Source organism: Carlito syrichta, unplaced genomic scaffold (assembly GCF_000164805.1).
Source record: "Carlito syrichta isolate Samal-C Ts95f unplaced genomic scaffold, Tarsius_syrichta-2.0.1 Scaffold314761, whole genome shotgun sequence".
Taxonomy (NCBI): domain Eukaryota; kingdom Metazoa; phylum Chordata; class Mammalia; order Primates; family Tarsiidae; genus Carlito; species Carlito syrichta.
The window spans coordinates 344,807-358,224 of record NW_007258857.1 but is presented as its reverse complement, the minus strand read 5'-3'; the positions used below and the strand labels follow the sequence as shown (position 1 = coordinate 358,224).

At 39.7% G+C, this 13,418-nt stretch overlaps 1 protein-coding gene across 7 annotated transcripts in view; it reads right to left on the bottom strand.

Moving 5' to 3' along the window:
- ATRX (ATRX, chromatin remodeler) overlaps positions 1–13,418 on the bottom strand; it is a 237,710-nt gene that overhangs the window by 171,602 nt on the left and 52,690 nt on the right. For all 7 annotated transcript variants that reach the window (XM_008071841.1, XM_008071843.1, XM_008071842.2 and 4 more), the window contains exons 3-5: positions 3,602–3,657; positions 2,646–2,698; positions 712–836 (exon numbers count right to left, since the gene is read on the bottom strand). In XM_008071841.1, coding sequence (XP_008070032.1) covers positions 712–836; positions 2,646–2,698; positions 3,602–3,657 — 234 coding nt within the window. The remainder of the gene's footprint in view (positions 1–711; positions 837–2,645; positions 2,699–3,601; positions 3,658–13,418) is intronic.

Here is a 13,418-nt window from a genome sequence, read left to right as displayed (position 1 = left end):
GCCTGTAAACCCGCGCTTTGGGAGGCTGAGATGAGTGGATTGCCTGAGCCCACGGGTTCGAGACCTGCCTGGGCAACTTGGCGAGACCTCATCTCTACAATAAATCAAAAATTAGCTGGGCGAGGTAGCGTGTGCCTGTAGTTCCAGTTACTTGGAAGGCTGAGGCAGAAGGATTGCTGGAGCCCAGCAGGTCGAGGCTGCGGTGACCAGGAGTGGCCACTGCACTCCAGTATGGGCAACAGAGTGAAACTCCAACTCAAAAATAAAATAAAATAAAACTAAATCTATATAGTTAACTTAGGGTTTTAGCCTTAAGGAATTTAAGAATGCAGGAAGACTTTTTTTAAGTTTTCAGGAATAGTCATTGTATTTCTGTATAAATCAAGCACATTTACATTTATTGAACCAAAGCCTATTTTAAACTTTTAAACCCATTTCCACATTCAAGTGTAATTTTGGAACTAAACTCACTGTTCTAAAACTCAATGGAAAGAAAAAAATAGATTTTGTTATATTCAAAAGTTAAATGAATATTATAAATAACACATTATCATTACCACATAATTTACACATTTCCCGACAACCACTAATAAAATGCCAAGATTAGTCTTTTCATATATAGCTAACACTAATAAAGATCCAATTATATGTCAATGCTATATAAAAATTCATTTCAACTTTAACTTCATACAAAAAATTAACACACATTACCTTTTGGCAAGCTTTGCATAGTAATATCATTTTCTGAATTTTCATTAGAAGCATCTTCATTTACAGTTTCATCCAAAGGTTTTTCATCATCGGATTCTACATACTTGGTTACAACTGAAGGTTTCCTATGAAATAATTAAGTTCATAGATTTATGGACATTTCTGAGAACTGGAACAACATTCAAAGATAAATAACATAAGTAACATGTTTAGATAAAGCAGCTGCTCTCAATGAGGATGCACATCAGAATCACTTAGGCAAGAATAAATCTATATATACTGTATCACTGAAAAATATGATTCAGCAGATCTGAGGTAGAACCTGAGTATGTGCATTCTGAAAAGTCTGAAAAGCTTTGAGGGAGATCTTGAAGAGCACTCATCTTTAAGGATCACTACTTCAGGCTGGGCACAGTGGCTCATGCCTAAAATTCCAGCGCTTTGGAAGGTCGAGGTGGGAGGATCACTTAAGCCCAGAAGTTCAAAACAGGCCTGGGCAATATAGTGAGACCTTGTCTCTACAATAAAATAAAAATTAGCCAGGCATGGTGGCGTGCACCTGTAGTCTCAACTATCGGGAGGCTGCAGCAGGACAACTGCCTGATTCCAGGAGGTCAAGGCTGCGGTGAGCCATGATCATGCCACTGCACTCCAGCCTGGGCAACACAGAGTGAGATCCTAACCGCACCCCCCCCAAAAAAAAGGGCTGGGAGTGGAGGCTCATGCCTATGATCCCAGCACTTTGGGAGGCCAAGGTGAGAGGACTGCCTGAGCCCACGGGTTCAAGACCAGCCCGGGTAACTTGGCAAGACCTCATGTTTACAATTAAAAAAAAAAAATTAGCCGGGCGTGGTGGTGCATGCCTGTAGTTCTGGTTACTTGGAAGGCTGAAGTGCAAGAATTGCCTGAGACCAGTAGGTTGAAGCTGCAGTGGCCATGAGCATGCCACTGCACTCCAGCCTGGGTGACAGAGTGAGGCTCCAACTGAAAAAAAAAAAAAAAAGAAGAAGAAGCACTATTTTAGAGAGTAAGTTAACAACAAGTAAGCTTAACCAAGCTTAAGAGACAATCCCACTGGTCAGAAACAACAGAAGTCCAATAGACTAAACTGTAAACTTCTAATAAGAATGTTAGACATTATAGTATAATAGGAAGTAGTTTCAGTCCTTACATACAACTTGCTTTGACAATTCAGCACAAAAAGAGTTTCTTCTTTTTTTTTTTTTGAGTTGGAGTCTCACTCCGTCACCCAGGCTGGAGTGCAGTGACACGCTCACAGCCACCCCAGCATCGATCTGCTGGGCTCCAGTGATCCTTCCACTTCAGTCTTCCAAGTAGCCAGAAGGAACTACAGGCGCGTGCTACTGTGCCCAGATAATTTTCAATTAATTGTAGAGATGAAGTCTTGCCAAATTGCCTGGGATGGTCTTGAATCCCAGGGGCTCAGGCAATCCACTCATCTCGGCCTCCCAAAATGCGAGCCCAGCCTGAGCTTCTTTTTTTTTAGCCACTCTTTAATCTCCTTATAACTTACAACTATAATAACTACCTAACTCCTTACCCTAGGCAATTACACACAACCCTTAAAAACATACTGCTGCTTCATGAGGCATCCAACATTTCTCCTTTTCTCCTTTTTTAAGCATATACATTATCTAAAGAAATGAACTACACATTGCAAGGGACACTAATACATAATAAGACCTTCTAAAAATTCCTTTAAAATCCAAAGTTGAAATGAATAATTGTTCAAGGGTGATAGATACATAAGGATTCATTATATTATACTGCTCATTTTAGAATATGTGTATTTGCATAAAAGAGTTGACTTAGAGCAATTGTGCTCGCAGTAAGTATAGGAAAAAAGATATTTTAAGAAACAGAAAATAATCTGAAAAAGAAAATAACATTTTTTCCCTTAAACATCAACCAACCTCTTTGATCGAGATGATCCCGAAGATTTGGATTTTTCTGAAGAGTTAGTTCCCTAGACGTGAGATATAAATACAAAGGTGAGTAAAACTCTCAAAACAACATCCCTACAATTAACTATTTCCCTGTAGCGAGATCACTGATACAGTGATACAATAAGATACTATGCCTATGACTAGAATATTTTTCTAAAAGGAATTTCAAAAACGAATTCTCATTTATTGCCAGATTTATTTTACTGAAGATTAAATTTGTATTTTTTTAAAAATGGCTGCTGTTGCATGCTGGGGAAATACAATGCTGTATCATGATCCTGACCCCCAGTCAACAAAGATATAACAAAGGTGTAGAACTATCCAGATCCCAATAGAGACAGGGAGTTTTAAGGATCTAAAAATGTATCATTCTTCTCTATGCTAACATATGGCATGGAGTAACTCATACAGCTTGCTTTGAGATACTCACTTACACTTGTTTCTGCCAGTATAATCAATATACTAGATTCAGTTTTTTACACTAGGTGAAAAAAAAAAATCCCAAAACCATAGTTTGTAGACCTGTGTATCAGGTGAGGGACCTTAGTATGAGTTGTTATGATAATGTTTAGAAGAATGTGGATACCAAGTTTTGAGAGATCTCAGAATCATGGATTCATGCCTGTAATGTCTAATTCAAATACCACTATTGCAATATAATGACAATTAAATAGATATGTGTCAGCAAGCCTTCAGTTATCTGACTTTAGGTAAACTGCTGAAGTGAATCACAACAGTAACAAAAAAATGAACACCTTCTCCAAATGAAAACTACCAAACAGAAGTATTATAATGACAACTGAGTATAACAGTAGCCTTAAACACATACAAGTATTAATTAGAATCAATCTAATGACATATATACTTGAAGTTGGTTATTAGTAGTTAATAAACATCTTTAAAATGCTTCAAAGTATTCTTACTTCTTCCCTGCTGTTTTCCATCATATCAGAGTTATTGCCAGAACCACTGACTTTATCTAAAAAAGAAATAAATAACATTATCTCTTCAATACATTGTCAAATAATAACACCAATATCTACAACCCTATGAACCCATTTTCAGGCTATGAAGTATGGCAGTATTGGTAAAACATTACTTCACATTAAAATATTTCTAGAAGAATTTTCTCACTAGAATCACTCTCCTTTTATACATTAACACCTCATAAAGCATTAAGTTTCTATAAAGAGCATTTTGGTCTCAAAACACTTTCTACTGTAATTTATAAATATTGTAAGATATTTCCGATTTAGGCCAAGCGTGGTGGCTCACACCTGTAAGCCTAGCACTTTGGGAGGCCAAGGTGGGAGGATTGCTTGAGCACAGGAGTTCCAAGACCAGCCTGTGAAACATAGTGAGACCCCTGTCTCTACAAAAAATTCAAAAATTAGCAAGGCATGGTGGTGCATGCCTGTAGTTACAGCTACATGGTAGGCTGAGAAAGGAGGACTGCTTGAGCCCAGGAGGTCAAGGCTGCAGTGAGCTGTGACTGCACCACTATACTCCAGCCTAGGCAACAGAGTTAGATCCTAACTCAAAAAAAAAAAAAAGAAAGGAGAGAACACTTCCCCCAACTTATTTTTGGAGACCAGTATTATTACCCTGATACTAAAAAGATATCATAAAAAGAAAAAATTAAAGACCATATAATTTATGAGTATAGATACAAAAGTCAACAGAATACTAGAAAACTTCAAATCAGAAGACAAACCACAGAATGGGACAAAATCTCTATATATATCTGATAAAGGACAATATTTAAACTAAACAAAGAACACTTTAAACTCAACAATAATAAAGCAAATAACCTAGGCAAAAAACCATCTGAACAGACATCTCACCAAAGATATACAGAAGCAAGTAAAAATATGAAAAGATGCTCAGCAATGTATGTCATCAGGGAACTGCAAAGTAAAGCAATGAGCTACCTCTACATGCCTAAATAGAATAGTCAAAATTCAGAACAGTGACAACATCAAATGCTGGTAAGAAGGATGTAGAGTAACAAAAACTGTTATTTATTGCTGATGCTAATACAAAATGGTACGGTACAGTCACTTTGGAAGTTCAGCAGTTTCCTAAAAACAAAATATTCTCATCACATGATGCAGCGATCTTGCTTCTTTGTATTTATTCAAAAGAGTTGAAAACATATGTTCACAAAAAATCTCTACAGACGTTCATGAACATCTTTATTTTATATAAACATTTTGCTTAAATAAATATATTTGCAAGCAGTTTTATTCATAATTGCCAAAACTTGGAAGCAGCCAAGATGTCCTTCAGAGGGTGAAGGGACAAACTGTGGTACACTCAGACAATGGAACACTATTTGATGCTAGAAAGAAATCAGCTATCAAGTCATGAAGGAAGATGGAGAAAACAAATGCATATCACTAAGTAAAAGAAGTCAATCTGAAAAGGCTACAAACATATGATTCTAACTATATGATATTCTGAAAAAGACAAACTATGGGGACAGAAAAATGATCAGTGATTACTGGTGGTTCTGGTGAAAAAAAGAATGAATAATAGGTGTAGCACAGAGGATACTCAGGACAGTGAAACTATTCTATATGACATTATAATGGTGGATGAAGGTCATCACTCATTTGTCCAAAATCCCTACAAATATACAAAAATCAATTGTATGTCTATACACTTGCAATGAATGATCTAAAAATGAAATTAAGAAAATTCCATTTACAAAAGAATCAAAAATAAAATAAATTTAACCAAAAAATGCAAAACATATACTCTGTGAAACATTGCTTAAAGAAATTAAGAAGACCCAAATCAATAAAAATACCTCATGTTCATGAATTGGAAGACTTAATAATTTTTTTTTTTTTTTGAATTGGAGTCTCACTCCATCACCCCAGCAAGAGTACAGTGGGCACACTCACGACCACCCTAGTGTCGACCTGCCAAGCTCCCATGATCCTTCCACCTCAGCCTTCCAAGTAGCCCAAACTACAGGGACGCGCTACCATGCCTTGCTAATTTCTGATTTATTGTAAAGATGAGGTCTCACCAAGTTGCCCGAGCTGGTCTCGAACCCGTGGGCTCAGGCAATCCACTCACCTTGGCCTCCCCCAAAGTGCTGGGATTACAAGCTGAGCCACCGAGCCCGGCCTTAACATTCTTATGATGGCAATACTCCCCAAACCAATCTACAGATACAATGCAATCTCTGTCATAATCCCAGCCGACTTCTTTGTGGAAATTAACAAGCTCATTCTAAAATTCAACTCTTAGGAATACACCAAAGAGAAACGAAAATTTATGGCTACACACAACACTGTACGCCAATGTTAGGAGCACCATTATTTGTAACAGCCAAAAAGGGGGAACAAGGCAAACATCCATCAATGGATGAGCAAAAGTGGTATATACATACCATGGAATACTACTTGACCATAAAAAGGAATAAAGTTATGTTACAATACATGTTACAACACTGAGGAACCTTGAAAACATTATGCTAAGTGAAATTAATTAGTCAGAAAAAAACACATATTATATGACACCATTCATATGAAAGTCCAAAACAGGGAAATCTATAAAGACAAGAAATAGAGTAGTGATTGCTAGAGCAGGGGGTAGAGGGGCGATGGCTAAATTTTAGGGAAGTTCTTTCTGAGGTGATTAAAATGTTCTAGACTGGGCACAGTGGCTCACGCCTGTAATCCAAGCACTTTGGGAGACAGAGGTGAGAGGACTGCCTGAGCCCAGGGATTCGAGACCATCCTGAGTAACTTGGTGAGACTTCATCTCTACAACAAATCAAAAAATTAGCTGGGCATGGTGGCACATGCCTGTAATTCCAGCTACTTGGAAGGTTCAGGTGGAAGGATTCCCTGAGCCCAGCAGGCTGAGGCTGTGATAGCTGTGACCCTGCCATTGCACTCCAGCCTGAGCGACACAGTGAAATTCTTGACTTCAAACAAAAGTTAAAAAATTCACTGTGGTGAAGGTTGCACATATGTGTGAATATATTAAAAACCATTAAATTACATACTTTAAATGGGTGAATTGTACGATATACAAATTATATCTTTAAAAAGACACTTAGGCTGGGCACGGTAGCTCATGCCAGTAATCCCAGCACTTTGAGAGGTCAAGGCAAGAGGATTGCCTGAGTCTAGAAGTCTAAGACCAGCCAGGGCAACATGGTGAGACCTAGTGTCTATAAAAAAATAAATAAATAAAAGTTAGCCAGGCATGGTGGCTCATGCCTGTAGTCCCCACTAATAGGGAGGCTGAGGTGGAAGGATCATCTGAGTCTAACAGGTCAAGACTGCACTTGGTCTGGGAGACTGAGTGAAACTCCAACTCAAAATTTTTTTAAAAGATATTAAAAGCTGGGCTTGGTGGCTCAGCCTGTAATACCGTGCCTTTGGGAAGCTGAGGTGAGTGGATTGCCTGAGCCCGCGGGTTCAAGACCCGCCTGGGCAGCGAGACCTCATCTCTACAATAAATCAAAAAATCAGCCGGGCGTGGTAGCACATGCCTGTAATTCCGGCTACTTGGAAGGCTGAGGCGGAAGGATCGCCGGAGCCCAGCAGGTCGAGGCTGCGGTGGCTGGGAGCGGCCACTGCACTCCAGTCTGGGCGACAGAGTGAGACTCCAATTCAAAAAAAAAAAGATATTAAAAATGTTATTACCCATTAGGGAAATGCAAATTAAAATCACAATGAAGCTGAGCAAGGTGGCTCACGTTTGAAATCCCAGTACCCTGGGAGTCAGGAGGATCACTGAAGTCAGGAGTTCAAGAGCAGTCTACATAACACAGTGAGACTCCATCTCTACAAAAAAATTAAAAACGCAGCTGGGAGTGATAATGTACGCCTGTAGTCCTAGCTACTTGGAAGGCAGAGATGGGAGGATCCCCTGAGCCCCAGAGATCAAAGTTGCAAAGAGCTGTAATCACACCACTGCACTCTAGCCTGGGCAGCAGAGTAAGACTCAGTCTCTAAAATAATAACTAAAAGGACACGTAGTACTCCACAATAAAAGAAAACAGGTAAGGTAAGGTGGCACATGCCTGTAATCCCAGCACTTTAAGAGGCCAAGGAAGGAGGATCATTTGAGGTCAAGAATTAGACACCAAGTTGGGCAATATAGCAAGATCCCATTTCTACAAACAATTTTAAGAAAGAATTAGGCAAGCATGGTGGTGTGTACGTATATTCCCAGCTACTTGAGGGGCTGAGGCAGGAGGATCATCGCTTGAGAAGCTACTGTGAGCCAGGATCACATCACTGCACTCCAGTCTGGGTAACAGAGTGAGATCCTGTCTCTTAAAATGCTCATGCAAGCCGGGCTTGGTGGCTCAGCCTGTAATCCCGTGCCTTTGGAAGGCTGAGGTGAGTGGACTGCCTGAGCCCGCGGGTTCGAGACCCGCCTGGACAACTTGGTGAGACCTCATCTCTACAATAAATCAAAAATCAGCTGGGCGTGGTAGCGCATGCCTGTAGTTCCAGCTACTTGGAAGGCTGAGGCGGAAGGATCGCCGGAGCCCAGCAAGTCGAGGCTGCAGTGGCCGGGAGTAGCCACTGCACTCCAGTCTGGGCGACAGAGTGAGACTCCAACTTTAAAAAAAAAAAAATGCTCATGCACATGCGTGCGTGTACACGTGCGCACACACATACACACACAAGATACCAATATCTATCAAAATGGCTAGTGTTAACACCAAAGTTGGTAAAGATGTGAAGAAATCAGACCATTCATATATTTTCCTGGGACTATAAACAAGTATAGCCATTCTAAAAACAGCTTATACATTTCTTTTAAAAATTAACATGTGACCACTTGTATACCTAATCCTGAATTGTACTCTACACCTTTAAAATAATTAATTGATTTTTAAAATAAATAAACACACATGCAAGTATCACATGACTTGACAACTGTACTCCTGGCATATATTCCAAAGGAATAAAAACTTAAGTTGCCAGGTACAGTGGCTTACGCCTGGAATCCCAGTACTTTGGGAGGTGGAGGCAAGAGGATTGCCTGAGCCTAGTGGTTGGAGACCAGCCTGGGCAACTTGGCGAGACCGCATCTATACAATAAATAAAAAAATTAGTTGAGCATGGTGGTGCATGGCTGTAGTTCCAGTAATTTGGAAGGCAGAGGCAGAAAGATCACCTGAGCCTAGCAGGTCAAGGCTGTGGTGGCTGTCAGCATGCCACTGCATTCTAGCCTGAGTGTCAGAGATTCCAACTACCAAAAGAAAAGAAAAAGAAAACTTAAGTTCACACAACAACCTGTACACAAATATTTACCACCAGCTTTAATTGCAGCAACCCAAATCTGAAATCAGCCCTGGCTCAAATAGGAGAATGGCTAAACAAATAGTGGTATAGGTTGAGTAACCCTTATTCGACATGCTTGGGACCAGAAGTATTTCAAATTTTGGATTTTGGGGGGGTTTGAAACATTCACATTTTACTGGTTTGCTTACATTTCACCAATTCAGCATCTCTAATCCAAAAATTTGAAATCAGAAATGCTCAAATTGAGCATGTCCTTTGAGCATCATGTCAGTCCTCAAAAAATGGATTTTGGAGCATTTCAGATTTTGGATTAGGGATACTCTACCTGTACACCCATACCATGGAATACTACTCTGCAATAAAAAGGAAAAGATTATTGATAGATGCAACAACCTGGATAAAAAACCCCAATCCCCAAAAGTTACTACTGTACAAGGCTACTTATATAACATATTTGAAATGACAAAATTTTCAAAATGGAGGACAGATTAGTAGCTGCCAGGCAGGGATGGGGGATGAAGGTGAGTGTGATTATAAAAGAGTAAGATAAGGAAACCTGTGGTGATGGAACTATATAGTTATCTTGACTGTGGTGGTGGACACATGAAACAATCAAGGTAACAATATTGTACAGAACTTAATAAACACAAACACGCACACAAGTACCAGTAAAATTGAGGGAATCTTAATTAGACTGGTAGATTTTATCAATGTCAATATTACGGTTCTGTGAAATGTAACCATTGAGGGAAACTGGGCAAACTGTACAAGAGCTCTCTGTATTAACTGCTACAACTTCACGTGAATCTACAATTAACTCAATAAAAATTTCAGTGTAAAAAATTAATCAGAACACTAAGAACAGAGAGGAACTTCCTCAACTTGATAAAAAGGTTGGGAACACTAAGAGGATGTCTGCTATTATCATTATTCTTCAATATAATACTGGAAAATACAAGAAGCCATAGCCAGTATAATGAGACAAGAAAATGAATTAAAAGGCCTATGGGTAGAAAGGAAAAAAATAAAACTGTTCCTATTTGCAGGTGACAGGATTGTCTAAGCAGAAAATCCCAAAGAATCTACAAGGGGGGAAAATGCCTAGAAGTAACAAGTTCATAGAATAACAGGTCAACATAAAAAAGTCAACTGAATTTCTATATACCTGCAATGAGTAAGTAGAATCTGAAATTTAAAAGTAATTGAATTTAAAATAGCACCCCAAAACTTGAAATACTTTGGTAAAAATCTAAGGAAATACAAGATTAGTATATATAGATAACTGCAAAACGCTAGGCTGACTGAGAGTTTCTATTGCCTCCTTTTTTTCCTCCAAGTATGGTTTAAACATCCCTATTCTTCACATGTGCTTGGTGGATAATTATCCAATTTTATAGTTGTTTCTTGGAGAAAGGATTCGATGAGCATGTTGTTCTGTACACAATTTAATGTTTTCTGTTTTCAGATTGGCTAATTTCTATTGGTTCTCTTGGTCTATCATCAAATTCACTAACACTTCTGCTACCTCGAATGTCCTGTTAAATACAATGACTTGTTACACAGAAATTAAAAGTTTCAGTTCTAGAATTTCAAATTGCTGTTTTTAGTTTCTATTTCTGCACTGAAACTTCTTATCTGCCCATTCATTATGAACATATTTGCCTTTCTATACTTGAGCATGGTTATAATCACACTTTAATATTCTTATCTGCAGCCGGGCTCGGTGGCTCAGCCTGTAATCCCGCGCCTTTGGGAGGCTGAGGTGAGTGGATTACCTGGACCCACGGGTTCGAGACCCGCCTGGGCAACTTGGTGAGACCTCATCTCTACAAGAAATCAAAAAATTAGCCGGGCATGGTAGCGTGCGCCTGTAGTTCCAGCTACTTGGAAGGCTGAGGCGGAAGGATCGCCGGAGCCCAGCAGGTCGAGGCTGCGGTGGCCGGGAGCGGCCACTGCACTCCAGTCTGAGCGACACAGTGAGACTCCAACTCAAAAAAAAAAAAAAAAAAATCTTATCTGCTAATTTCAACATGTTAAGTTGGTCTCTCTTGATCCCATTTCCTTTGGAGCACCTCCAGTCTTCATCTATCTAGTATTTTGGGCTGAATACTACTACCCACTGGGAAAGATACAGTAAAGGCACTGCATTCTGTTATGCTCCTCCAGAAAGGTGACACTTTTGTTACAACAGATAAGTTAATTTACCTGAAATCAAACTCCAAATTCTGTCTACCTTGTAGTAGCAAACAGCTGAAAGCTTTGTTCTGTTCTTTCAGTCTTAACTTGGCTGCCTGAAATCTGGACTGAGCTTAGGCAATTCAGCTAGAGCTATGGGTAGAATTTTTTGTAGACTTTGAGGTCCCCACTCTGTGAGTCTCTTCTAGATGGGATCTACCCACTCACTCTATAGCTGCTGGGGTCTCCTTAGTTTTTCCTTGACACCACATCCAATAAGACTGCAGGTTTTTATTCAAGTCTTAACTACCATAGATGGAGCTGTCTGGATCCTTCAGGTTCAACAACGGGGAATTCAGCCACTGTCATTTCTTTCTTCCATGTGTCAACTACTCTCTATTTTGTCTGCTTTTTATCATTATCTAGTTCATTCAATATGTTGCCCAGAATTTATAACTGTTATTTGTAAGCAGTATCTGTTTGTCCAATTGGAGCTACTGTACTACTACTAGAATGCCTCATCTAACTAGTAAACAAAGAACTCTGACAATGTAACTTCATTCTAAAGACAAAAAGAACTTTAAAAAAGTACTGAACTCTATAGTTATGCTTCCTTAATGTGGTGGAATGGTTAGCAATTCTGAAACTATACAGCTATAATGAGAACTGAGACAGTGAGTACATAAATTGAGAATGATGGGAGTCAGGCTTCCTTCTGTTGGAGAAAGAAATTAAAAATATAAAAAAGGGGCCAGGCCTGGTGGCTCAGTCTGTAATCCCAGCACTTTAGGAGGCCCAGGCGAGTGGATTGCCTGAGTCCATGGGTTCGAGACCAGCCTGGGCAACTTGGCAATACCTCTTCTCTATAATAAAATAAAAAAATTAGCCAGGTGTGGTAACGTGCACCTGTAGTTTAGGCTACTTGGAAGGTTGAGCCAAAAGGATCACCAGTGCCCAGCAGGTTGACACTGGGGTGACCGTAAGCATGCCACTGCACTCCAGCCGGGGCAACAGAGTGAGACTCCAACTCAAATATATATATATAAGAGAACTAGAATGAAGACTGTGGTAGCAAATCAGAATTAAAAGGATCAATACCAACTCATGAAAATTTAACACATATCACTAGCTTTCTCTGTAAAACAATCTGAAAGCAAAGAAATCCTGGTAGCAATGAGCACATCGTGTATCCTGATTTTGGTTTCTAAATACCACATCCCACTAAAAAAGATCAGAACTCCCAGGAGAAATAATGGATTCTAGGGCTGGAAAAAAGACAGTGGAAAGAAAGCCTTGAACATCTTGTGGGGGTCAAAAATAAGAAAGTGCTCAAGAAATGATGAGGACTTGATAAAAGTTCAGCAGGAGCCATCCAGATGGGGCTCCCAGTAGCTAAGCCTTGCACAATTTGAGCACAGAAATAAATAATGAGATGGGCACAGCAGCTCACACATACAATCCCAACACTTTGGGAGGCCAATGCAGGAAGACTGCTTGAGCCCAGGAGTTCAAGACCAGCCTGGGCAACATAGCGAGACCCTGTGTCTACAATAAATAAATAAATAAAGAATCCAGGCATGGTGACGCACACCTGTAGTTCCAGTTACTCAGGAGGCAGAAGCAGGAGGATCATCTGAATCTGAACCCAGGAGGTCAAGGCTGCGGTGAGCCATGATCATGCCACTGCACTCCAGCCCAGGTGAACAGAGTGAGACCACCAACTCAAAAAAAAAAAAAAGAAAGAAAGAATGATAGTAAGAGAATATTAATGAATTATTAGTATATACCAATATAAATAAATGAATAGAAAGGGTAGAACATAAGCCCTTCCCTTAAAGTAATGTATCAGCTAACAAAGAAGGATGATAGATTAGGACATAACTACTTTGAATCTATCATAGTAACAAATGATTCCGTCAAGAATCATGAATAGATGCTGTGACTGACAGAATTTCTGGAAATGGCCCGCAAGATTCCATACCTCTAATCCCCAGAATCTGCCAATTTGATGAAAAATCATTCCCATGAGTGTGTTATATAATATGGCACAGGTGACCTTAAAAATGAGAGATTATCAGGAGGAGGTGAGAGGAAGGGGGCCCTAATCTTATCATGAGTTCTTAAAAGTAGAAACATTTTTCCAGCTGGTAGCAGAAGGCAGCAGAAGCAGCAAGCAAAAGGGTAAGTTAGAGAGCTTCCAAGCATGAGGAAGACTTGATGTACTACTGGTGGCTCTAAAGATGGAGGGAGTCGCCAGGCTTGGTGGCTCAGCCTGTAA